General features: G+C 41.0%; 1 protein-coding gene across 10 annotated transcripts in view; it reads left to right on the forward strand.

Annotated features, from left to right (window-relative positions):
• Window positions 1-25,949, forward strand: part of SYNE2 (spectrin repeat containing nuclear envelope protein 2) — a 326,900-nt gene that overhangs the window by 225,207 nt on the left and 75,744 nt on the right. For 8 of the 10 annotated variants that reach the window (XM_045901009.3, XM_045901011.3, XM_064571157.1 and 5 more), the window contains 16 exons: window positions 1,326-1,412; window positions 4,686-4,916; window positions 8,674-8,856; window positions 9,885-10,013; window positions 10,553-10,674; window positions 10,826-10,967; window positions 12,370-12,501; window positions 14,264-14,416; window positions 14,542-14,751; window positions 16,119-16,220; window positions 17,164-17,283; window positions 17,425-17,625; window positions 18,948-19,121; window positions 20,438-20,569; window positions 23,523-23,719; window positions 24,866-24,998. In XM_045901009.3, the coding sequence (XP_045756965.2) occupies window positions 1,326-1,412; window positions 4,686-4,916; window positions 8,674-8,856; window positions 9,885-10,013; window positions 10,553-10,674; window positions 10,826-10,967; window positions 12,370-12,501; window positions 14,264-14,416; window positions 14,542-14,751; window positions 16,119-16,220; window positions 17,164-17,283; window positions 17,425-17,625; window positions 18,948-19,121; window positions 20,438-20,569; window positions 23,523-23,719; window positions 24,866-24,998 (2,448 nt within the window). Of the gene's footprint in view, window positions 1-1,325; window positions 1,413-4,685; window positions 4,917-7,452; window positions 8,125-8,673; window positions 8,857-9,884; window positions 10,014-10,552; window positions 10,675-10,825; window positions 10,968-12,369; window positions 12,502-14,263; window positions 14,417-14,541; window positions 14,752-16,118; window positions 16,221-17,163; window positions 17,284-17,424; window positions 17,626-18,947; window positions 19,122-20,437; window positions 20,570-23,522; window positions 23,720-24,865; window positions 24,999-25,949 lie in introns of those variants that run through there. The other 2 variants (XM_064571158.1, XM_045901018.3) reach the window with 2 other exon arrangements.

Below are 25,949 nucleotides of genomic sequence, written 5' to 3' on the forward strand. Positions count from 1 at the left end.
AGCAGACTCCCTGCTGAATGAGGAGCACGATGTGGGGCTTGATCTTATGACCCTGAGATCACGACATGAGCAGAAACCAAGAGTTGAAACCAAGAGTCGGACACTTAACCGATTCTGCCACCCAGGTGCTCCTACTTTTGTATTCTTTTATGAATTGCTTGCTCATGCCGTTTGACTTTCTTCTCTATCTAGGGTTTGATATTTTCCTTACTGACTTTTAAGGATATATATTAAGGATATTAACACATTGTAAGCTATTATCTCAGTCTGTTATTTCATTTTTAACTTAGGTTATGATGCTTTTAAGGTAAACATTATTATTTTTTATGTTGCTAATACTAGCATTCTTTCCCTTTACTGCATGCTTTAAAAGTCCTTCCCCACTCTTAGATTGGAAAAAGATTCACTTTTTTTTTTAAGACTTTTTATGGTATAACTTTTACATTTATTTTTTATTATTTTTTTTAATCTTTTTTTTTAAATATTTTATTTATTCATTTGAGACACAGAGATACAGAGAGAGAGCATGAGCAGGGAAGAGGCAGAGGGAGAGGGAGAAGCAGGCTCCCCGCTGAGCCAGGAGCCCGATGTGGGGCTTGATCCCAGGACCCTGGGATCATGACCTGAGCTGAAGGCAGATGCTTAACCATCTGAGCCACCCAGGCATCCCTAACTTTTACATTTAAATAGATAAAGGGGCATCTGGGTGCTTAGTGAGTTGGTCGTCCAGCTCTTGATTTTGGCTCAGATCATGATCTCAGGGTTGTGAGATAGAGCCCTGTGTTCGACTCCACTCTGGATGTGGAGCCTGCTTAAGATTCTCTCTCTCCCTCTCTCCCCTCCACCCCCCATCCTGCTCACACTATCTCTAAAAATTAATTAATTAATAAACAAATATTAGATACGATTAGAATCCATTATTAGGAGTAAGACAAGGATTTGGTTATATTTTCTCATGAAATGCCTCAGTAGTTCCCAAATTTCATAAGTTAATCTTTCCCCCTATTATTTGAAAGGTGGCCTTTATCATATAACTTCATTTAATTTTAGTTCCCCTATTAATCCACTTAAATAGAGAATTCTGTAGATTTCCTTGTATGTTCCTCATTAACTAGAGAGCTTTGGAAAATTTAAGTCTTTCAAATAAAGACAAACCTGGGGAAGCTGATTTTTTTCCTAACAAACCAACTTTTCCCTAAATGCACCTGACTCTTCTGGACATTTCTGCAACCAGGTGATATGTAAAATGAGCCGGTGCAGGAAGAGTAACTTACATGGGAGCGAGGGCAGGAAGTTTTCTGGACCTCTGGTTCTTTTCTTTACAGGAGGCAGCTGAGAAAATAAGCACATGTGATAATCCTATGGCACAAATTCTTGCACCAGACTCACTGAGTCCCAACCAAACAGAGGAGGTAAGTCCCTGTCGGTAACAAACAAACTGCTCAGGTACCTGGACGAGCATCCAGAGCTGAGAAGCTTTCTGTGTTTGGAATACTTTGCATATTGAGCCAAGAGTTCTTTGTGAACTTTAACATCTTCATATGTGCTGTCAGCCTGGAAAACTGGAAGATTTGCCATCAGATGTTGATCTAGAAAGTAAGCATGGTGCGGAGCAAGGAAGGATTTATCGCTTGCTCACTATTTGTCAGCGTGAACTAGCCTTTCCACCAGCAACTACTTCTTTCTTCTGTAACAAGTGTGGTGTGTGGGGGGAGACTTGCAGATGTTTGTAGAACTGACTGTAAAATGTTAAGGAGTAAATTTAAAGGGTTGGTATTTTGGCATGAAATACAGCCACCACCGGAAAATTAGCTTGCATTTTAACTGAATCCTGTTACTTAGATCAGTGGTGTGTTGATGCAGAAACCAAGCAGTGTGACATTCACTAAGTGAGAGCCGAACTTGGATACTAGAGATTGGAGAAGTCATGTGAAGAATGTGGACTTGTAGATCCCAAGGCATAATGAAATCAGAGACTGAATCCTGGTTCCACTTACTAGTTGGGTGACCATAGGTGGTTTGAATAACCTATCTATGCCTCAGTTTCCCCATCTGTACACTGGGAATAATAAGGGCTTGTGATGGGAAATAATGAGAGGGTGTGTGTATCACTTAGCATGATGGCCTGGCCCCAGAGCCCAATAAAGGGTTGGGTATTATTAATTTACAGTTACATGGTGGAAACGACATAATTCTCTTTAACAAGAAATACTTGTGGTAATACTTTTTAGACCCCTGACATGCACAATCATAAAACACTCGCTTAAATCATTGCTGCTTTTAGAATTTGGGGCTATCGTTTAGAAAAGATATTTAGCAGGGGTGTGATTGTGGAAAAAACTGTGGACTCTGAATTAAAAGATTGCAGAGCTGTGTGACCTCAGGCAAGTAACTTACATGTGGGCCGGAGCTTCTCAGAAGCAAAGTGGTGAAATGGGAGGTGGGGGAATTGCTTAAGCGTTAAATGAACTTGGATTTCTTTGACTATAAAAAGAGGTGGGTGAACTGGTTACTGGCAGGTTTCCCAGGCCACCTTTAGCAATTGCAGTTTCTATGGTTGCAAATATTCTTTTTTTTCCCTCCGTTCACCTTTGGATTCTCTTCAGTTTCAAATAACTAGCAAGTAAAGCCCAGATTAGTTATCCAGCTTCCTTGTTTTCTCATTAATTCAGTGAATTAGTGAAAAAGGAAAGACATTCAATATTGCCATTAAAAAATGTGTTGTGTGGTCTATGATAGGTGCTCGAATAATGTTTTTGAATAAAGAAAGAAGGTCGTCGGTAAATCAGTTATCACAGACTAATTAGTTAATATTAACGATTGTTATCTCAGGTGACAAAAAAGAGGATCCCCACATCTTTGCCGCCAAGAGATAGCAGTATCTGAAAACTAGAAAAGAATTAATCGGATGACTAGCAGTTGGTGTCTGGCAGTAATATCACACAACTGGTTCTTTTTTAAGAAATCAGGATTAAAAAAGAAAATTGAAACCAGGTGACTCCCAAGTATAGACCCAACTGTGCAGAGAAACTCAAGGCAAGGGAAGACGTCCTTAAGAAGATGATTCTTGAAAAAAATATTGACGAAGGCAAGGGAGAAATAGTGTTTTGTCAGTAAAGAACACACCTCTGTGAAGTTAATAGATGGTCAAGGGGGAACAGGTGCAACTCAGACACTTCTGCGAACGCAGCTTTCCTGATACCCACCACGTGTGTGGAAAATGGGTATTTTCACACCCTGCATGTTGTTGTTACCACTTGCCTATTTTGTTTACTTTTGTTGTACTAGAAGTTCTGTGTTTAAACAAAATTCTGTAGTCATTGGGAATTTTCCTGCATTTGAGTTGAGTTAGGGTATACATTTGTGAACAATTTTGTTTTGGTTGCTAATGTGTAGTTAGCAAAGCCTTATATAGAAAACATCGTATTTCATCATACTCATAATCAATAAAATATTTATTGAGATCAATAATTTTTTAGAGAAATACACAAATTCCTTAACCAACTGAGCCACCCAGGCGCCCAGAAATACACAAATTCCTAAAGGAATCTCTCTAGAAGGGTTGATGTGATCTTTCTATGTTTTGGAAAAGGATGTGGGAAGCAAATATATATGTGTATCAAATCTTTTACTTCCAAATTGAAATTATCTAATATATATTTTTAAAAGATTCATTTATTTATTTGTCAGAGAGAGAGAGAGCACGCACAAACGGGGGGAGTGTCAGGCAGAGGGAGAAGCAGACTCCCCGCGGAGCAGGGAGCCTGACGTGGGGCTTGATCCCAAGACCCTGGGATCATGACCTGAGCCGAAGGCAGATGCTTAACCAACTGAGCCACCCAGGCATCCCTGAAAACATCTAATATATTATTAATAGAATACTTGATTTGGTACCTGGAAGAAATTTTTCTTTTTCTTTTGGATCAATAAGCAACCCAGGTGTTGCAATAAGAACACATCTTACATCATTCTTTCTTTATACTATAGTATAAGCACCTAGTCCTTAATAATATTTGAGTATCTAGACAGTGAAAAGCAGTTTCAGGGACTCTCTCTGAAGAACAGGAGAAAAATTTCCAGATTACCCCACTGAAGTTCGTTACTTGACTCACATTACTTTTAATAGGGAGAAATTTAGATGAGTAATAGCATTGTATGTTGGGGCGGGGGAAGCGAAAATATTTTAAAATCTACTTGTTAAGTGTGTGGCACATTTCCTTGTATCCCAGCCGGGGTGTAAAGAGCCTTTTTTTTCTGTTTGATCAGAGCTCACCGCAATGTAAGCATTGCTTAATCATGTGTCACACACATTCAAACAACGGCCAATTCGCTGCGGAGTTTCCGACGCACACACCCACACGCACACCCTCTCTCGCACACTCACCTGTCTCCTGGGGCCCGCTCGCTGTTTAATGAACCGCGAGCCCGTTTGCGTCCTCCGTGCCCGGGAACACCACCTGTGTACATGGGGCTCGGCTGCTCGGAAACCTGGAGCCCCAGGTCACGTGATCGTTGCTATGAGTGTGGAGGTGCATTTTTCTTTTCTTTCTTACTTTTTCTGCCCTTATTTGTTTGTTTTCTAAGTGGGGGAAATGCTGGGAGTTCACGGGCTTTTGCAAGCTCAAATGTGCACACTTGGGATTCCGTGACTTTTCACTGCTGGATTATCTTTGGGTTTATCTTAGGGTGCCACACGTCCGCTCAAGGCTGCCGCTCTGGGCTTTTCTGATGAGCAAGGAGCGTTTGAGGCCACGGTGGAGCAATCTAGGCCCAAGCCTGCGGAAGTCCTCCATGCCTGCAAGACCCAGGTGGCCGAGCTGGAGCTGTGGCTGCACCAAGCCCACGTGGCGTTTGAGCCGGAAACATTAAATGCAGACATGCAGCAGTTGGTGGAACGGCAGCTGGTGGGGTGCCAGGTAAGGCCGAGGGCTTGGAGTTCAGGGCTGGCCTCTGCACCAACCCCCTTCCAAGACTGGGCAAAGTTCTCTTAGAGCAACAGCGTGTTTCTTCCTGTTAACGCTGACCCCTGTGTTTGTCTTGGCCTCAGGTTTTTGTTCTCAGGGGAATTCTTTGAGGAGATTTGTGGAAGCAGAGTATTTGGAGAGACGGGAGCGGGTAAGAGCTCGGAATGTAGAGTCCAGATCCAGCTCCGTCACATTAACCGTGAACTTGGGGACGTTAACTTTCCACCTCGTATTCCTCACGTGGTCGGTTATCCCCTAGAACTTTGTCAGGGTTGAATGAGATAAGGTACAAGAACCAGGGTCGGGTGTAGCAAGTACATAAGAAGTGCTCAGTAAATGCTGTTATTTGTGTTCATAATAAGTTCCTTAGAACTTCCATTCTTCTGAAATGAAGCCGAATATCCGGATTTGCAAGATCGCAGATATAGCATAAATGGGCTTTGCTGCCATTTTACTGTGAATGCTCCTACTCTTGCTGAGGGGGGTGGGGACAGGAATATAAACTTCCTTGCCGTTAGTTGTAACATTTGCTGGCTCGGCCCAAAGGTTGGGATCTCTGTGTCCCTCCAGGGAGAAGCTAGAATGACGACATCACCGCAGCATAATGAAGTGTCACAATACCTGAGGCGCCTTCCCCAAGGATGGTTAGATCAGCCTTGGTCCGATGTCTCGGCCTGATTGGCTCTTTTGTCTGCCGTAGCGGACACCAGGAATGAGGACACCCTCTCAGAGCACCCCCATATCACCCGGCCACAGGGAGCTCCTCCCACGATAGCCCGTTATGGGGTTGGGGGTAGCCCATCCTTGGTCATCCCCTTTCTCCACTTGGGCCCACAGTCTTACAGTATCCAGTGCCTGCCTCATGGGGTACCCAGGTGGACAGGCTGACCTCCTTCCCCAGGAAGCTCCCCACCTCTGACCCCCAAAAGTCAGCTCTTGATAGGGCAGGTTCGCTTTAATACTGGCACTATTCGTGGTCCGGCTGACGAGGCCCAGGCAAGTCTGGAAAAAACGGTACTACGGCACAGAGCCACATTGTACTAAATTGAACCTGAGGTGTTCGAGATGTTGAGTCCCAGGATAGATTTGCCAATTGATTGCCTTGCTGATTTCGTTGGGCACCACCAGAATCCCGTTCTCATGCCCCTTGTAGCGCGGTCACGGATTTGGGGGCTGTCAAGGGAAAGACACAACCACAAGGTGGCAGTAGAACACAGCCAGCTTTCTTCGGGCAACATTTTGGCGGGAGTTCAAGGCCTGGGGAAATCCCTCTGTACAGGTGCCCTTCCAGACACTGTGGCGGGAAATGGCGGTGGGACCACGACCTCGAAGCGGGGGAGGAAGGCAAAGGAACTCCCAGGGGAGCAGGGAATCCAGAGGGGCTTGTGTGTCTAGGTGATGTCAGAGAGCTCCAAAGGGCAACAGAGGCTTGGGTCTTTTAGAGCCGCAGAGTTGTGTCTTAATGATAGGGGGCAGATGTGGGGTCCCACTCTGAGTTTGGTGCCAGTAGGATTAGAGCTGATGGCTCTGGCCTGCTGTGAAAAAATAAGCAACCTAGGGACCAATGTACCGGGGCCATCTTTGGCTCATTTATAGAACACCATGGCACATACAACTTAATATTGAAATATATAAAAAGCCTCCCAGGAGCCTGTAAAAAAACATGAAGTTCCCAGTGGGAAAATGTCCAAAGGACAGGAGCGAACAGATCAGTCCAGAAAAAATTATATTGGGTCATTTAATATTTGAGAAGAAATGTTCAGCCTTGATTGTTAAGAACATGTGAATCGAAACAGCTGTTGTTTTGTTCTCATGTTATATTGGCAAAAATTGTATCATCCTGGAAAACTCTGGATGTACTGTTCTGATTGCCTCAGTGTTTTGGGAGGTCAGCTGTCAGCATATAAAATGTCCATCTTATTTGACCTAATAACACCATTACTTTAAATGTGCCCTCCGAAAATAACCCAGAAAGGAGAAAAATGTTTTTGGCAGTGTTAATTGCAAACGTGAAGAACTGGAGCCAGCTTAAAGGCTTAACCAGTAAGGAAGTTACATGAGTCGTGGAATATCAACTTGCAGCTAGGAAAGTGGGAATCATGAAGCATATGTCTGTAGACACATGAAAAAGTATACATAAAATAGCTAAATGGAAAAAAGGAGCACAAAATTACAGTACATCTTGAGACCACTCTAAAACCTATGATTACATATTGTTCAAGCTTAGAAGAGTCTGTAGAGGATACAAGAAGTTTGCTTGGATAGAGGACTTGTAAGAATATATTCTTTGAAAATCTGTGTGTGTTTGTTTTTAAAGATTTTATTTATTTGACAGAGAGCACAAGCAGGGGGAGCGGCAGGCAGAGGGAGAGGGGGAAGCAGATTCCCCGCTGAGCAGGGAGCCCGATGCAGGGACTCCATCCCAGGACCCTGGGATCATGACCTGAGCCGAAGGCAGATGCTTAACCGAATGAGCCACCCAGGCGCCCCTGTTTTTGTTTTTTGAGATTTTTTTTTATTTCAAAGTAATCTCTACACCCACTGTGGGGCTTGAACTCATAACCCCAAGATCAAGAGTCTCATGCTCTGCCCACTGAGCCAGCCAGGCACCCCTGAAAATGTGTTTTAAGGATAATTTTTCCTTCGACACAACAAGTTTTAGCATACAGGATCCCAGTGCTGGAATGGGAATCAGAAACCCGCCGTTGCGTTGTGTGCTCGGCCAGTTGGCATGACCGTTTGGGCTTCAGAGCCCCAGAGGAGGGCAGACTTGATCTGTTGGGGAAGAATACAATGACAGTGACTTACAGGGAAACTTACTTCAGCTAGCTGATTTATTTTTAGATCCGTGTGTAAGTTGGCCGGTTGTATCAATGACTAAGTGTTTTAGATTCCAAATTATTTCTTCTGTCATCTTCTGATATTTTGGAAGTTTATATGGACTTGAAAAAGAGAAGGAAAAGATCAAGGGAAAGAACCTTCCAAGAGTTCCGTGAAATTCTTTTTCTATTATGACGCGACACTCGGATTGCAACAGGAAAAAGTTAGGAAAGTTCGCGGGGGGAGGGGTAGAATAATGATAGTCGGCATAGACTGTGTGTCAAGCACTGGCTAAAGTGCGTGGACTTTAACTCTTAACTCCTCAGAGTAACCCTAGGAGGTAAGTTCTGTTATTACCCCCATTTTACACATGACTGAAGGCACATTCATGTAAAACATAAGGTGCTCAAGTTTACCCAGCTAAGTGGGATCTGAACTCAGTCTATTTCCAGTGTCTGTGTTTGTTTTTGTTTTAAGTTTGTTTGTTTATTTGTTTAAGTAATCTCTACATCCAACATGGGATTCGAACTCACTACCCTAAGATCAAGAGTCGCATGCTCTTCTGACTGAGCCAGCCAGGCACCCCAGTGTCTATGTTCTTAACCACTTTGCTATGCTGGATACATTCAGCTGTCTTTTCTAAAGTGATTATAGAGCCACTTAGATTATTTTGGAGAGTGACGTCTGCAAGTTGGGGTTGGTTTGGTTGTACCCCTGTCCAAAAGCTCAGGAATTACATGGAAATTGTTGTTTTCCCAAGATCCCTTCTAATCTGTGTTTCTGAGACTTGTTACATATACTAGGTAGACAGAGTGAATCTAACTCATTTTAGAGTATAATGCTTGTTCAAGACCAAAACCATGAATACTTAAATGATTTTGTTTCCTAGGCCATGCTAACAGAGATCGAGCACAAAGTTGCCTCTCTGCTGGAGAGCTGCACAGATCGAGGGCCGGGAGACAGTGGGGCCACTCAGCAGGAGGCTGAAGCTCTTTCCGTGAAATTAAAGACCGTCAAGTGCAATTTGGAAAAAGTCCAGATCATGCTTCAGGAGAAATACAGTGAAGACCAGGTAAAACACAGCCACATGTAGACGGGTGTGGGTAGATAATATGGGAGAGCTACCAGGAAGAAATCTGGCCGAGGTGGTGAAACAGCTACAGAAAAATTACACTAAGTAAGAAAGAATGAAGCCTCTTAAAGCTATAAGGGATGGTCGTATTGATTCTTGGTACTGATTCCATTTTACCTTGAAGTTTTCCTACCTAGGCTGCTGTTGGTGACAGCGTAGGTTTGGTTTGGATTGGTTTGATCGGATTGATCGTTCTTGCTAGTAATGAGGTGGTGTGAGCCTCTTCATAGAAGAAAGATAAGTTTTAAAGGAAGTTTGTGACTCCAATTGACTGGAAAACGAAGCTCTTATAAAGATTAAAATTTGACATCAGGAATATAAAACCTGTTTCCGGGGTCCTTTTTGTTATTCATTTACAAATACATATACTGATCAAAGTGTCATACAGTTATAGTTTTCTTGTGACTTTTGAAAGAGTTCTGTATTTATAAACGCAAATATGCATCTGTGGGTAGGGTCTTCCTATATAAGATTTGCATCTGTACTTAGGAGATGGTGGTTCCTACTCAGAGGACTTACATTCACAGAAATAGGATTGACTGCAGAAATAGGATTGACTGCAGATACACAGGCTCTACACTTCCCTTTCATCCTCATGTGGTTCTCTCCTTTTAAAAAATATTCTGGACATAAGGGAAATTTGAATGCCTAAGCATAAAACTGCATCTCTTTTTTGTTTTTTTGTTTTTTTTACTTTGTTCTTAAAACAGAAAAGCAGTACATTTCCTGGCTTTTAGTAATTCATTGGATGAATTACATTGAGGAAGTAAGATGACCACATCATCAAATATAATGGTTTTTTGCAGTAGTTTTGAAATAAGTACATGGAATCATAGTATATAATTGCAGTAAATTTCAAAATACAGTCACTTTATATAAAACTTTTCCATCATATAGTCTCATTATTAGAACTGAAATAAAGTGGGTCATTTTTTTAAAATAGTGTGCCATCATAAAATTTTTTGCAGCATTCTGCCACTCTAAAGAAACCTGCAGAGCATCAAAATGATCTCCAACCAGATAACCTTTCTACATTTGAATCTATTGTAACTGAAAGGCCACAGTTCAGCAGACAAAAAGATTTCCAGCAGCAACAGGTAATTGCAGCCCCTAACAGATATAAGGATAAGAATAAAGCTTTCTGCATGGAATCTCTTTGAACTAAGTACCAAACTGCCATTGGGGTGTTTTCTTACGTGACTGGATGGAAAGTGTGATATACGGTTGTTCCTACATGTTGAGCATGTGCTGTAGGAGCTGTTTGCTTTCATCTTCTGCAGGTGGGGATGCTCTAACTTTGCTACTTTATTAACTTGCACCTTATTTCAAACTAAGCAGATTTCTTCAGGGTGAGCTTACCTCTGTAACTGTAATACCTCTTTCCCTACTATTTCAAAATGTGTTGGCATATTTTGGGGGATTTTCCATGTGTGTAATATATATTGTGATATATACTTGGTCCTTGTGTGAATGTTTTAAGTAGGTTTTTGAGAAATAAAAGTTAATGAGAACAAGCAAGCAAGAAAGGGAAATAGTAAATAATAAATTAGGAAGCGGTTCAAAATGAGATCTCAACAGAAAAACCATTGGGCATTAATTGAAAACTTTGGACTGTTTGAATCTCACTCAATTATAGGTTCTGGAGTTAAAACCAATGGAACAGAAAGATTTCATCAAATTCATCGAGTTTAATGCCAAGAAAATGGGGCCCCAGCATTGCCAACCTGATAAAGATACAACTCAGAAATCATCTGAAAGGTAAAACATTTTTGGAGTTGGACATTCAGCAAGTTGTATGGTTGGGAGAATTAAGGGCATTTCTTTTTAAATCACTTGTAAAACATTGTCTGAATGTAATAAAATTTCTGTATGTTGATGATTCTTTTCACCTTTTATTTTCCTTTAACAGCATTAGGGCATCAAGTCCCGAAAATGATGCTCTAGACTCTGTCTTGCCAACTCAGGGCCAAAGTGGGGATAAGTGGCAATATTTACATCACGAACTTTCATCAAAACTCGGGCTTCCGCTACCTGAGCAGGTGCAGCCTCAGGTCAGTGCATGCCTGCGCATGGTGTAAATAATAAATAAACATGTTTATCTTTGAAAATGCAACAGACGTTCATTAAATACACATCTATGTTCTGCATTATGTAGTAGTTTATTTTCAGAAAGCAAAGATGCCCAGTGCATTTTTTCATTTGACTCACCCCTTTTTGCCCTCCTGGAAATCTGCAGTAAAGGCCACTCCTTCGTGCTTCTGTGGCACCCTGAGCTTCCCTAATTATAGCTCTTACCATACTGTGTGTCTGTTTATTTGTCTGTGTTCCCCATGGGGTGGTATGGGAAGAAAGACTGTGTTTGCCTGGTTCACATTTGAGTGCCTGGCACAGTACCTGAAACATTTTCAAGTCTCAGTTTTGATATGTTGAGTAAATAAAGGAATGAATAATATATGTTTAAAAAAACACTTTAAAAACAATACAGTGCTATATTACTGTCATTCATTCATCAAGAGCTAATTTGGAATCTGCAGTGCCAGATTCCAGCCCCTCTTCCAGTGGTACCTGTGTTCCATCAACATGCTCTCTTACTGCCATTGTAGGTTTTATTCATACTGCCCCAGCTACCGCTGGATTTCTCTCTAACCAGGGAGCCCGTGAGCAGAATAACACTGTGGCTCACAGCAGTCAAGCTTTTGCCTTCAGCTTTGCACTCAAGCAGTAGAACTTACCACCTTTTTCACAGGTCTCCAGTCTGGTGGGAACTTTTCAGCTCTGTTCTGACGAGAACCTTCTTTGACCTATTAATGTTGAATTAAACTCATTGGTAGGGCTTCAGTCTTGGTTTCTCCTTGTCTTACACACTGTAACATGTATATTGTTTGTTTTCCAACAGTAGAACAGCCTCAGGAGTTCTCTTCCCCAAGCAGAGTCAGATACCACCTCACCCTGGGGCTTTGTATTTATTCGTTTTCCAGTTTGAAAAAGGAATGAATTCTGAACCTTTCTCTCTGCTAAAGTCACAGCACATTTTTAATACTTATTTCATTTTTCAGTGATAAATCAAGATGCAAATCTGTCCCTGGAGGTGACTGTGTTCTATTCTAAGAGTTGGCCATATACCGGGGGCCTACCAGTAAATGGGAAAAGAAACCGCTAACCTCTTAACATGAAGGGTATTGCTACTAAATTGAAATATTACTGATTTTACTCTGTTTTTCAAGTGATGGTTTCTTTTCCCTCATTTTGATATTAAATGGACCCTTAAGTATCTCAGTAAGCCTTCTCATGACCTTTCGAAGCTGTCCACAATATTTAAGATTTAACTATTTTGTCTGACAAGTGACAAGATAGAAACCCTGACGTGAAGGTAACACGTGAAGGCAGTTTTGCGGTTTTCCATTAACATCACCAGGATCTCGAATGGTAATAAGGCTTCCCATTTTCATACAGGTTGCCACAAATATGAGTGTTCTGCCCAGTGTGAGTGTGTATAACTTTAAATGCCCAACAACTGAAGAACTGAAAACATACACCACACAGCTGGAAGACCTGCGTCAAGAAGCCAGTAATCTGCAGACCCAGGTAGCAATGTCACGTTACATATTCTCCTCACTGCAGTATCAAAGAAGAAGGGAAATGGGATGCTGTGAATTAGTCATAATTGTCTTTATTGAATAAAGAATAGAATACATAATGGAATGGGTCCTGCAATTGCAAAGAGAATCTATCTCTTTTGCCAACTCACATTTGGTTAGTGGCTGCCTAGAGCATCGTGTACAAAGGCTTCTGAACCCACATCCAGGATTGGCAGCAGCAAGGAGCGTTGTTTTGTTTTGTTGTTTAAATATTTATTTATTTATTTTAGAGATAGAGAAAGAGAGCGGGGCTGGGGGTGGAGGAACAGAGGGAGAGGGACAAGCAGACTCCGTGCTGAGTACAGAGCCCAACGGGGGGCTCAATCCCAGGACCCTGAGATCATGACCTGAGGTGAAACCAAGTGGACGCTTAACCAACTACAGCACCCAGGCACCCCAACAAGGATCATTGTTGATTAGTATTGTCTGAAGGGGTGTTCTATGATTGGAAGGGTGAGGAAGGAGGGGAGTATTGACAAGATTTCCAACCTTGACTAGATTTAATGTTGAAATGGTATGCTACATAGTGTTAGGTGTCCACCAGAGAAGATGGTAGGAAACAGAGCTCAGATTGGGCTGATTACAGTTTTGGCTTGCTTCTAAATTACTTGTAACTGGTCAAGAATTCAGGGTGATCATGGGTAAAGAAAAAGGGGTTGTTCTAGCAGCTTATGCTAAAACCTAAGGAGATCTGTGGCTCCTGAACTCACCAGGGCACAGTGGCTCAACCCTAGGCCCCTCCCCCCTTGGAGTTGTACATCTAAGGGGGCCTTAATTCTCACAGTCAGCCCATAAATGACACTTCTAACTGCCCCCTGCTCCACAGCCCATCCCGATCCTTTTTTATTGAGCTATAACTGACACATAACACTCTTATTAGTTTCAGATGTATACCAAAGTGATTTGATATTTATATTTATTGTGAAATGATTACCACAATAAGTCCAACATCCATCACCACATAGAGTTACAAAAATTTTTTTCTTGTGATAAGAACTTTTAAGATCGACTCTCTTAACAACTTTCAGATATACAATACAGTATTATTATCTATAGTCACCATGCTGTGCCTGCCATTCCTATCTTTAAAATATTGTACCTCTTTCCAATCAACCCCTTCAAATGTCTTGACTTCTTTTCCTTCTCCAAGCCATACTTGATTTCATTAACCTACTTTCTCCTACATTAAAATGTGGGAGGGGCACCTGGGTGGCTCAGATGGTTGAGCGTCTGCCTTCGGCTCAGGTCATGATCCCGGCGTCCTGGGATCGAGTCCCGCATCGGGCTCCCTGCTCCTTGGGAGCCTGCTTCTCCCTCTGCCTCTCTCTCTCTCTCTCTCATGAATAAATAAAAAAAATAAAATGTGGGAGGCAGGGAGCAGTGGAAAGAGGGACAGTATGCTTTACTTGGGACCACACTTCCACCTGGATGGCCCCTTAAGGAAATCCTTCATCTGGTGATTTACCTTTTAATTCCATTTCAATAGTACTACCTAACATTGAGTTTCTTATAAACTTGTTTTGCTCAGAGTTAACATCTTAATTTTATTTATTCACTCTTCTACCTAGTTCGCAGAGTGTTCAAAACAACCAATTATAAAACAGTATAACATAACTTGTAAACTTTAACAGAAATCGGGGAAAATTCAGGCTTAGGAAGGCAAGGAATCCTAATGATTTTTCTTTTTTCTTTTTTTCCTCTTGATTCAGGAAAACATGACAGAAGAAACATACATAAATATGGATAAAAAGTTATTTGAGCTATTTCTGACCCTCAGTCAGTGCCTTGGCAGGGTGGAGGAGATGCTGCAGACACCTGGGCTCTTCAGAGAGGATGTCTGTGCTCAGCAGGTGCACTACGAGGTGGGGAATTTCCAGCAAGCCCATGTGTTGGCTGTTGCTGCAGGCAGCCCACTATTTAAGCCCGAGCTGAAGCCTCTTAAGGTCAGACTCCATTCACTGTGTCTTCCTCCCTCTCCTCTCTGCAGACACTGGCTCTTGAATTGAAAAAACTTTACTTAGCTATGAGTGACAAGAAGAACGACCTTGTGAAAGCCGTGACTTGGCCCGGGAGGAACACCAGCTTGTTTCTTCAATGTTTTGACAACCTCCAAGTCTACCTGAAGCTCACCCAGGCCTCAGCCGCCTCTAAAAGCAAGTCCCTGAAAGCTGGCCTGGACTATAACCGCAGTTATCAGGTACAGAGCTAGGCACTCGGCGTTCTTTGGCATTGTTTTAGGTTAACTCCCATTAATTCCATTATTCTTGGCAGCATTCGTGAATAGAGATTGCCGAGCAAAGTGGTAAGATGTTCTCTCTGTGAAGGTTTCTAGGTTAGTTCTGCTGCACATGGCTGAAGACCATTTGAAAGCGAGGTCCTTCCCAAAGCTATGGTTTGAATTTGTTAGATCGAGCTAACACGCTGTTTCTTTCCTCTGTTCCATTTAGCGGTCAATGAGCGTCATAGGGGAGGATTTCTGGTAACAGGGAGCCATTAAAGTTTTTGAGCAAAGAAAGGACAGTCTGTGTGTTTCAGGTAGATTCATCTGGCCGTTGTCTATTGTGGATTGAAGGAGAGACTTGAGGCAGGCAGACGATTTTAGTAGCTTCCTAACTAGAGAAAAGGAAATGAAACACAACACCGCTTATGGAGGAGTCTCGCCCATAAAACCAAACCTCAATCTGATCAAGCTTCTGGAATCCAAGTAAAACAGACCCAAGGGAAGAAGATCATGTTGAGTAGCACTGTGGGCGGGCAGTCAGCCCAATCCAGATGGTGGGAAGCTGTGTAGAATAAAAGACTTAGTTTTTCCACCATCCCACCCAAAATCCCAGGAACAAAAAAGAGAGATGCTTGGGGAGCCTGCCGCTATTAGTCCATTGCAACCTATTGGACCTCATTTAGATTCCAATTCAAACAAACCAAAAAGAAAAATTATAGGCAATTAGAGAAATGTGAACCCGTTCTGACAGTTAATAGTACTAAGGAATTATTGTTGATCTGTAGTATTTTTATTTTTTTTTATTTATTTTTTTTTAAGATTTTATTTATTTATTTGAGAGAGAGAGAATGAGAGAGAGCAAGCACATGAGAGCGGGGAGGGTCAGAGGGAGAAGCAGACTCCCCACTGAGCAGGGAGCCCGATGCGGGACTCGATCCAGGGACTCCAGGATCATGACCTGAGCCGAAGGCAGTCGCTTAACCAACTGAGCCACCCAGGCGCCCCTGTAGTATTTTTAAAGGGAAGAATCTTTATCTTTTAAAGATACATACTGAAACTTACACTGATGAAATAAAATACTTGTGATTTGTTTCAAAATAATCTGAGGGGCGGGAGATCAGATACAGTCAAGAAAGCTCAGGGGAGGGCACAGAGCAGAGACGACCCGCCACAGTCAGTAATTGTTAAAGCCAGGTGATGGTGACACAGGGAGTCCTCTATTTTGGTATATGTTTGAAACTTCCGGTAGCACAAATATTAAAGGACAAGTAACTTTTAAGAAAAGGTATTGAAGGCCTACATGAGATTCTCACTGTTTTCCTGAATTTATCTTCTTAATGCAGAATGAAATAAAGCGACTGTATGATCAACTTATCAAGAACAAAACATCTTTACAACAGTCTCTGAATGAAATTAGTGGCCAGAGTATTGATGAACAGCTTCAGGTAACCAAGTCAAAATAGTTAAACTGATCTAACCTGGGACCAAAAAGTTTTGTGCGATAGCTATCTTCTGAACCACTTCCCTTTGTGAGCAGTGGCAAGGCTTAAGCAAATAGATAAAAATGAAAACTATTTATGTTGACCTTTAAAAATAACTCGTAAGTCGTTCTTTATGAAGAGTAAATTAAACCACCACAAGACCATCGTTCCCTATCACCTGGGCAAAAATGTAAGTTTGTGCTGTGTCAGTGCGGGCTTTGGGAAAGAAGACTGTCCTTCTCTTGGGAGGGGTGGTGATTCGTCCAGCTTCTCAGGGTCCGTTAGTTGTAAATCAGAATTCGACGTATAAATGCTCTTCCGCCCACAGCAGTTTCACCTCATTCATATACCCAGCAACTATTCATTGAGCACCTACTATGTTAGACACTGCTCTAGGTGTTGGACTTGCGCTTAGCCTAAGGAAGTAAGACAAGTGCAAAGAGGTAAATATGTATATAAATATTCAAGGATGAACCTAGTAGCACTGCTTGAATCAAAAACCCTCAAGTAGCCCAAAAGCCATTAAGAGCAGACTGTTAAAAAGCAATGGGTGGCCTTAAGATGGCATACTGTGTGTCCCATTAAAAGGAGTCAGATGTTTTTACTGATGAGTCTTAAGAGCAGCTGAGAAGCTGCTAGGTGAGGATGCAGACGGCAGAGTGGAAGGACATGTGCGCTCAGCGAGTGTAAGGGTGTGCACGGATACCTCTATGGGTGAGCTCCGAACAGGTTGGGACCAGACTGTCAGCTGTGGCTCTTTGGCAGAAGCTGGAGGTGAGGGAGGAGCAATGGGACTTTCAGGTTTCCCTAAATTTTTTTCTGTACTGTGTAATTCTTTTAAAATGAATATATGTACCTCTCTGACTTATTAAAGGATTTTACTTTTTTGTGTCATCTCTCACTTTAGAAAGCAGATGCATATATAATGGAGCTGCAGAACTCTGAGAGCCGAGTGGCAAAACTAAGAGACGAAGGGGAGAGGCTTCATTTACCTTATGTTTTATTGCAAGAGGTTTACAAATTAGAGGTATGTCTGAGCAGAAAACATTCAATCAGTGAATTACTGTGATTATAAGGAGTAAGACTTTCTTCCTCCATGAAGGGAGTTTAGATTCATTCTCCATTTGGATTCCTTTCATGATTGGATAAAGATGCTTTTTCTTTTCAGGATGTACTTGACGGTATGTGGGGAATCCTGAGAGCCAGGTACACCAAACTCAGCAGCCCTTTCATCACGGAGAGCCAGCAAGATGCCTTGTTGAGAGGCATCGTGGAACTAGTGGATATCGGGAAGGAAAAGCTTGCTCATGACCACTTACAACAAACCAAGAGTAAAGTTGCCTTACAGGCCCAAATACAAAATCACAAGGTAAGACACATGGGTCAGATTACCAGTCTTTCTGACTTAAACAGACAGCATCCGCTTTCTTCCTTGGTGAAATATACATTGCTCATTCATTCATTCGTTCATTGTTTTAACAAACATCTATTAGAGGGCTCCCACTATACCAGGAACCCTGCTAACCTCTAAGAATGTGATTGTGAGTGAAAACAGCACAGTTGCTTACATTCATGGAGCTTTCGGTTGAAAGAGAAGACATATTTATGAAGGAGCCCTTCAAACAAATTTAAAATTAAAATTGAGATACACGCCTTCAGAGCATTTAAGAGGGGAAGCTGAGTTCAGGAGATTAGTGAAGGCTTTCCTGAGAACGTCAACCAAAAGAAATATATATACCTCAGTACATAAATATATACCTAGTGTAATGCTACAATAAATCTTTTAGTTTTCCATTCATTTTATTAAACAAAAACCTCATGATCACCAACTAAAGACCTGTAGTAATTTAAGTGCTGATGTAAAAAAATGTGTAAGACAGTTCCTGCCTAAAGCAGCAGAAGTCTAAGCTTGTGACAAGTAGATCTTAATCTAAGAAATTCAGAGGTAAATATTGTATAAAGAATGGAGGGGGAAAAGAGAAAGTAATATAATGAATATCTACAGTGTGTCGGGACCTATGCTGGATGCTATTCTAAACCTTCACTGTATAGGGAAGGGATTCACATAAGAAGTTCCTCCAAACAATTAGAAGGGGCAGCTGACTATACATGGAGGACAACCATGTGAAGGAAAGCCTTCCTGTGTAAAGGTTCTTAAGTGTTAATCTGGGAGCTTTTACATCCCAGGATCCAGTAGACCATGTCAACAAATTCCCTTTCTTTGTCCATTTTATTGAGTAGAAAATCAAGCCGGAGTGTAGGAGCCTCTGGCTGTCCATGTGTGGGCTTCTCGGGCTCACACATCTATCCATCCATTTTATTGTCTTGAAATAAATCAGTGACGGATCTACCTTTCTGTAAAGTTTCTTAAAACTCAGAGTAACCGATTTCGGAAGGTCTCACTGGAAATTGAAATTGACTAATGTTTGCCCTTTTACATGGACTGTTTTGTGGAAAATGTTACTTAGGATGATTTTTTCTTTATGATTTGTTAAAATGTCATTAGTGTTAAAGACTAAGGGGTACGCAGTCAGTTTTCTTTTTCTTCTCTCGTATGTTCGACTCCACATGGCTGTCATGGGATTTGGGACTAAAAAGCAAATATAACTGTATAAAAGTTGGAAGTAACTTGGTTTGCAAGCTCTCACAGTATAGAAATAAGTAAATATTAAAACCTTGTCCATTTTACAGCTTTTTTTTCAGAAGCTTGTTGCTGACATGCTGTTGATCCAAACATACTCCAACAAAATGCTTCCTTCTTTATGGCAAAAGAAAGAGACATTTTGGGCAGAACAAATAAAAGAAGTTAAATTACTGGAGGAAAAGTCACACCAATGTGGAATAAAACTACAGAGTTTGCTACAGGTATTTATTTGGGTTACGTAAACTTTGTATGTAAGCCTGGACTTCCAGAATTTTGACGTCTGCCTCCCGGTATCCAGAAGCGTCTATTTATCATTAAGCAGTAGTTAAATGGGAATTAACACTGAGGAGTGTGGAGGCCTGTTCTAGCTCTGACTGCTACTCTCTGAGTGAAATATTCACTGAGATTTCTCATACGTAAATTAGGGAATGACATAGCATCTTTCCACCTTCTAGGTTTGTGTGCAAATAAACAAAATTGAGAGCACTTTAAGATCCCGAATGAGGTCATTTGCATGAAACAGTCAGTGGTTCAGAAACAGTACTTCCCGAAGAGGACAGGCTGAAGTGGACTCCTGATAGTCTCATCTCAGTTCAAAGAAGAAAATTAAGTTTGCATAAAGTTCTTTCTCAGTTTTAAGGTTTTCACCTTTAACTTCTTAAACGCAGTGGATGTTAGCTCTTAAAGGAAATAACCAAAAAGCAAGGAAATATCCAGCTTTATAATGTGATCGTTATTTTATGCTAATGAAATGAATTTTCTGGTTAGCTTGTCAAATTGGTATTTATAGCAATATTTCATGGTATTAAAAAAAAAAAGATCCTCTGAGCCCAAAGAGTGCCCCTGATAGCCAGGTGACCCACTACTTCAGTAGATAAGAGAATTAATAAGGGGGTTATTTTTCCAACACATACTATTTAGTGTCTATAAGTCAGCTCTGTAGTGTGCTGAGATCCTAGTAGTGGGCTTCCATAGACATGGCGAGAACTAGGACAAGGCAAGACTCAGGCTAAGAAAATAGTATTCCCCTGATGAAGTGTAAGCCCACATTCCTCCAACAGCACAGTTATGCTCTTAGCGGCACAATCAGGTGATGGTCAGAGGGCTGGGGTTAGAGCAGGGAGGGCAGATGCAACCTAACAGGAGCCTCTATTGAGAAAGGCTTTAAAAGTTAGCCCCTTCCTTTCCAAGTAAGAGAATGGCTCTCTTCCAGCTCTGAAGTCTCCACAGAGGTGTGTATGCTGAGAAGATCCCTTTAACTTAATCTTATTAGTCCCTGCTCAATTTGATGAGACAAGCATAAAACATGCCAACCGGATTTTTCAAAACCCTCTCCACAAAGATGATGGAGTGGTTTTTTTCTATTAGATGCTGAGCTCTTAACAAGGGTGGGTTATATCTCTCAGAAACCTCTGGAATCTGTGTTTTAATTTTGTATGGTCTCAGAGTTCATTTTTATTTTTATGATTAATTTTGTCATTGTCTGAAACTAGTCTAGCAAAGGGCTCCCACTGATGTTATGTTCTTGATTCTCTAGAAATGGGAAGAATTTGATGAAAACTATACATCCCTTGAAAAGGATCTGGAAATTCTGGTGTCTACATTGCCCTCTGTGAGTTTGGTGGAAGAGACAGAAGAAAGATTAATGGAAAGGATTTCATTTTACCAGGTGATTTGCTCCTGTTGAATCTATCAGAGGCACGGTCCATTGCACTTTGTGTTTTCCTTTGCTTTGACTAAATTGCTCACCTTTGAAGGTGAATGATTTGAATTGAAGTTCATCACACCACTCACTATTAGACATACTTGGGGAAACTGCAGATTTGATTTTGGGGCTGCTCTGCGTAGCCACAGGTCTGGCTTGGGGTGGAGGTCCTGGGTTTGAGTCCTGGCTCTTATCAGTCACTGTGTCACCTTTTTGTCTCTAAGTCTCTTTATCTATAGTTTCTTTATCTGTAGAATGTAGGTAATCAGGCTAGTTCTCCCTGTCTCAGGAGGTGGATATCAGTGGGCATGGAAATGAGTTAAGGTACAGAAAGAACTTTGTAAAACGTGGGCCACTAAACCTATATTTGGTTTTCCTACTTCAGTGAAGCCCTGTTTGGACATAGCCTGTGCAAGGGGCAATCATCTGTTATCTGCCACCAACATTATAAAAAGACTTCAAACAAAATTTTTCTTGTGCAGCATTTAGTAGTAGTATCATCAAAGTCTCTGTGCCTCCAATTTTGATGCCATAGAAAAGAGAGCACCTTAAAATGGCTTTCGAGTGGCACTGAGATCATGACCAACAAGATAAAAATGAGTTTTAAGTCTTAACAGAAAACTTACAACACTTGGTTCTGACTTTTGAATATATGTCGTCAGCATCTGAGCTGTGCGGCTGGAGGTGGTTATCAGATGTCAGTTTCAAAACTTCAAAAGCAGGTGTGTTGCCTGAATAGACTCTGGGATGGAAAATGCATGAAACACTTGGCAGGACCCCGCCATTCTTCAGAAGCATTTCAGCTCCTAGAAGGAACATTTCCAGAGGTAATGACGCTCTAGTCATGCTGTCTAGATGCCTGGAAAGGTACAATTGATCTCTTTGCTCCCTTATTATATTGAGCATAACTAAGATAAATCTGAATCCTCTGGGGGCAGGAAGCTGCTGCTTACTTCTTTGTTAGCCTCGGGATGCAGATGTACCCTCTGAACAGCTAAGAGAATGCAGTGGAAAATAGCATTTTAAACCTCATTGTGTTAAGGAATTGTTCATATTTGCCCACCTCATAGAAGCCTGATGATTTCCCCAGAAGATCATGTCCCTTAAAGTGCAACCTGTGATTCTGTTAAATTTGAACTATTTTTTTTTTTAAATGAAATCATTGTTCTAAGACTTTTTTATATAAGTTTTTAATATAAGTTTGCGGACTTAAAAGGCAGATGACTTGTAAAGCCCATCTAACTTACAGATTTCTTTAGGTCATTCTCAGTCCTCTGCGTCATGGAGAGATTTGCATCTGTTTTGATCGGCGGACATCTGTAGGCCATGGAACATAGTGTCTGTGTGGCCTCTGGAGTTGAACAAACCTTGTTCAGTGCTGGCTCTGCACCTTATGGGCTGAGTGGCCATTGCATTCTGACCCCTGTGTATAAAATGGCATAATTAAAACTTCTCAGAGATATAATAGGGACACCCGGGTGGCTCAGTCGGTTAAGCGTCTGCCTTTGGCTCAGGTCACAATCCCTGGGTCCTGGGATCCAGCCTCACATCTGGCTCCTTGCTTAGCAGGGAGCCTGCTTCTCCCTCTGCCTGTCGCTCCCCCTACTTGTGCTCTCTCTCTCTCTCTGTCTCTGTCAAATAAATAAATAAAATCTTAAAAACAAAAACAACTTCTCAGAGATACTCTAAAGATGAAGTCTCTTGCACTGAAGGCTTAGAAAATTAGAACTCTTTTTAAAAAAATTTTTTAAGATTTTATTTTAAGTAATCTGTACACCCAACATGGGGCTCGACCTCATGACCCCGAGATCGAGTCGCATGCTCTTCTGACAGCCAGCCAGGAGTCCAGGACCTTTTTTTTTTAAACAAATGTGGGAGGTTTTATTTACGCCTACAGGATCAAGTGGGAAAAGAGAGTTATAGGTAGGAGTGGTGGAAAAGACATTACAAGTAGAATTCTTTAGTAATTTTAAAAGTCTTAAGTTAATTGGAAAATAGGAAAAGTAATATTTTGATCAGAATTTATTTTTTAAGCTGAAATTTAAATAACTGTCAGGATAAGTGTCATTAGCTGAACCCAGTGGTGGAAGGTAATTGCTTTTAGACAGAGTTCTCTTCTGGGGGTCATTGTATTGCAGTTTTAAAGATTTTCTTTTCATGAAGTTGGATTAGTGATGTACTGTTTTAATTTACACTTATAAAGTCCTCTTCCTTTCTCCCTATTGAATCCTTCCATTTAGAAGACTATAGGGACCTAAGGGATGATGAAGAAATGTTTTCTTATCCCCTTCAAACCTAGTTGCAATGTAAAGTGCTTACTGGGGCCGGGGAGGAGCACAGTATTTCTGTGGCTGACTGAGGGGTTGGTGGGGACTGCCAAGGGAGAGTGTCGAAGAGAGGAAGCTCTTCTAAGGGAAGCATGTCTGCCCAATTCCAGCCCGATGTGCCACGTGAGAATGCAGACCCAGGTTGCTCCATCTCCCAGTTTTCTCAGAGTCCCAGGAAATCCTGATTTCTATGTGAAATTTCCTGATTTTCAAAATAGTCTTCAGGTCACACAAAACTTGTCCACAAGCTGAATGTGCCCTGTAGACTGCTAGCTTGTTTTTTGCTTTTAGGTGGATGAATTTTAACTATTCAGTCTAAAGCTGTAAATTTTTGTTTTCTGTTTCTATGTATAAGTCTATAGAACAGAAAGAAATGTGCCGTAGAAATTGCATTAGTCGGACACTCTCATCATGAAAGATGATCAATAAAACATGAATCATGTTTCTTCGGCCACACTGCAAGAGTCTTGAGGGTTAGGAGAGTGTTAAACTTCCTTCAGTAGCCTCTACTGTAGGTTTTTAATGAAGTATTTGTGAATAGATTGGCTTCATTTTTAAATAATTAATTCTGTGACTTTACCTTTTTTTAGCAAATAAAAAGGAACATTGATGAAAAGCATGCCCGGCTTTACCAAACTCTGAATGAAGGCAAGCAGCTGGTGGCATCTGTGAGCTGTCCTGAACTAGAGGGCCAGATTGCAAAGCTAGAAGAGCAGTGGTTGGCCCTAAACAAGAAGATCGACCATGAACTACACAGACTGCAAACACTTCTCAAGCATCTGCTCAGGTATGTTTTCTTAGGGATGGATTGCACTCAAATTTCCACATGAAAGACCTCAGAGGGATCCTGTGGTCAACCGCATTTTACATGCGGTCTCCCTGTTGTAAGGTTTTTCGTCAACAATTAAAGCTCTTGGGTCCCTCTTCTGGGCTAAGTGGGACCTAAGTTCTCTGAGGTTGGTTTGCTAGACTGAGGGTAATATGTAATCAGCTCTATGAAAACTAGGAATTATGTTCTAAAGTTATGCACGTTGCCTTTACGCCATGATGTCGCTCTTTCCTATTCTCCTCCCAAAGTTGTTAAATTAAAAAATACTAATTTTAGCTAACAGAATAGTTTGAAAAAGTCTTCAGAGTTCCTCAGAGAATTTTGTTTAGTGGACCTAATCCTGAACCCCTTGAGGAAGAGAGAGAACATAGAACATTTGAATCTCCTCATCCCCGCCTCATAGGGAACTATCTTAACCTAGTTAAGAGTTTAAAGTTTAAAAGTTACAAGAGGAGTAGCATTTTCCTTGGATATTTTCCTTCACCTCCAATAAATATGTTGGTATCAAGCCAACAACAGTTTATTGTTATACAACTTATACAAATGCTCGTTGTATTTTTACTATAAACATATCTGTCAAGAACATTTAGTGAATAAAAATAATTGCTGTCCTTACCCATGGGTTTATTTATTTATTTTTATTTTATTTTTTATTGTTATGTTAATCACCATACATTACATCATTAGTTTCTGATGTAGTGTTCCATGATTCATTGTTTGCGTATAACACCCAGTTCTCCATGCAGAACGTGCCCTCTTTAATACCCATCACCAGGCTAACCCATCCTCCCACCCCCCTCCCCTCTAGAACCCTCAGTTTGTTTTCTCAGAGTCCATAGTCTCTCATGGTTCGTCTTTACCCATGGGTTTATTTTTGCATAGCTGTAATAAGAAAATGTTTTAGACCTTAAAAATACCCATTTTGTTCTAGATTCTTCATAAGAGAGTTATAGAAGACGCTAGGAGCATCAGTTTTGGGGCATGGGATAACAAAAGGGTATCCTCACTTTCTGAATAATAAAATAAGAAGAAAATATGCCAATGATGCATATCCTCCAGAGAGTAATTTCTAACTTACTTTCTCTCTCACTGTGCTTCTGTTAGTTATACCAGAGATTCGGATCAGTTAACCAAGTGGTTGGAATCTTCTCAGCAAACTCTGAATTACTGGAAAGAACAGTCCCTCAATGTGTCTCAGGACTTGGATACAGTCAGAAGCAACATAAACAACTTTTTTGTAAGTTGTAATAGAATATGCTCAGATAATTATTGTTGGAAATAAATATCAGGGGGACATGACCAGGGTTGATAGTGATAGTCTCCCTAATCATTTGTGGATAAGGGATAAGACTTGGGCTAATGGCATTCGTCAAACTTAGAGCTATTTATTTATACTGGTCATTTATATATTTAAAATAATGATACAGTAGATTTTTAATTGACCCTACAAAATGTATATAAATTTAAAACTTCCTCTGACACGGGGCATGCTTTATAAATGCAGGAAATAATTCCCTGCTTCCCCCTAAAAAACACATGGTTTTAAACTGTCATATGCAGAACTGATATTTCTGTGAAAAGGTTGTTCTATGGTTTTGAGATTTTTCTTAAAGTATTACTTTTGTAATATAAATTTATTCCTTTCCTGTATTTTTTCTCTCTTCTCCAATTTCATATTTTATAGCAATGATCACTCACCTTGGTATGAAAACGTAAATATTTTAAAATATACTTGAAAACACCTATAAAGACAAAGGAAAGATTTCAAATATTTTAGTTAAAAATTATTTGCATTTAGTTCATTTCATGTGAACTTTGTTTGCTGTTTCTTTTAAAGTTGAAGTGATTTGGGGGCGGGGCGCCTGGGTGGCTCGGTTAAGCGTCTGCCTTCGGCTCAGGTCATGATCCCAGGGTCCTGGGATCGAGTCCCGCATCGGGCTCCCTGCTCAGCAGGAAGCCTGCTTCTCCCTCTCCCACTCCCCCTGCTTGTGTTCCCTCTCTCGCTGTGTCTCTCTCTGTCAAATAAATAAATAAAATCTTAAAATTTTTTTTAAAAAGTTGAAGTGATTTGTCTATTCTGTAAAAATATTAATTAAGCCACTCAAGGGACAGGAATTCCATCTCTTTTGTTCCTCGTCCTCTATCTGATGCCTGGAACAGTGCCTGACATTTAGTAGGAAGAAGCTAT

The sequence above is a fragment of the Mirounga angustirostris genome, unplaced genomic scaffold (assembly GCF_029215605.1).
Source record: "Mirounga angustirostris isolate CCGP_5_RB_7025 unplaced genomic scaffold, mMirAng1.0.hap1 SCAF_9, whole genome shotgun sequence".
In the NCBI taxonomy this organism is placed as follows: Eukaryota; Metazoa; Chordata; class Mammalia; order Carnivora; family Phocidae; genus Mirounga; species Mirounga angustirostris.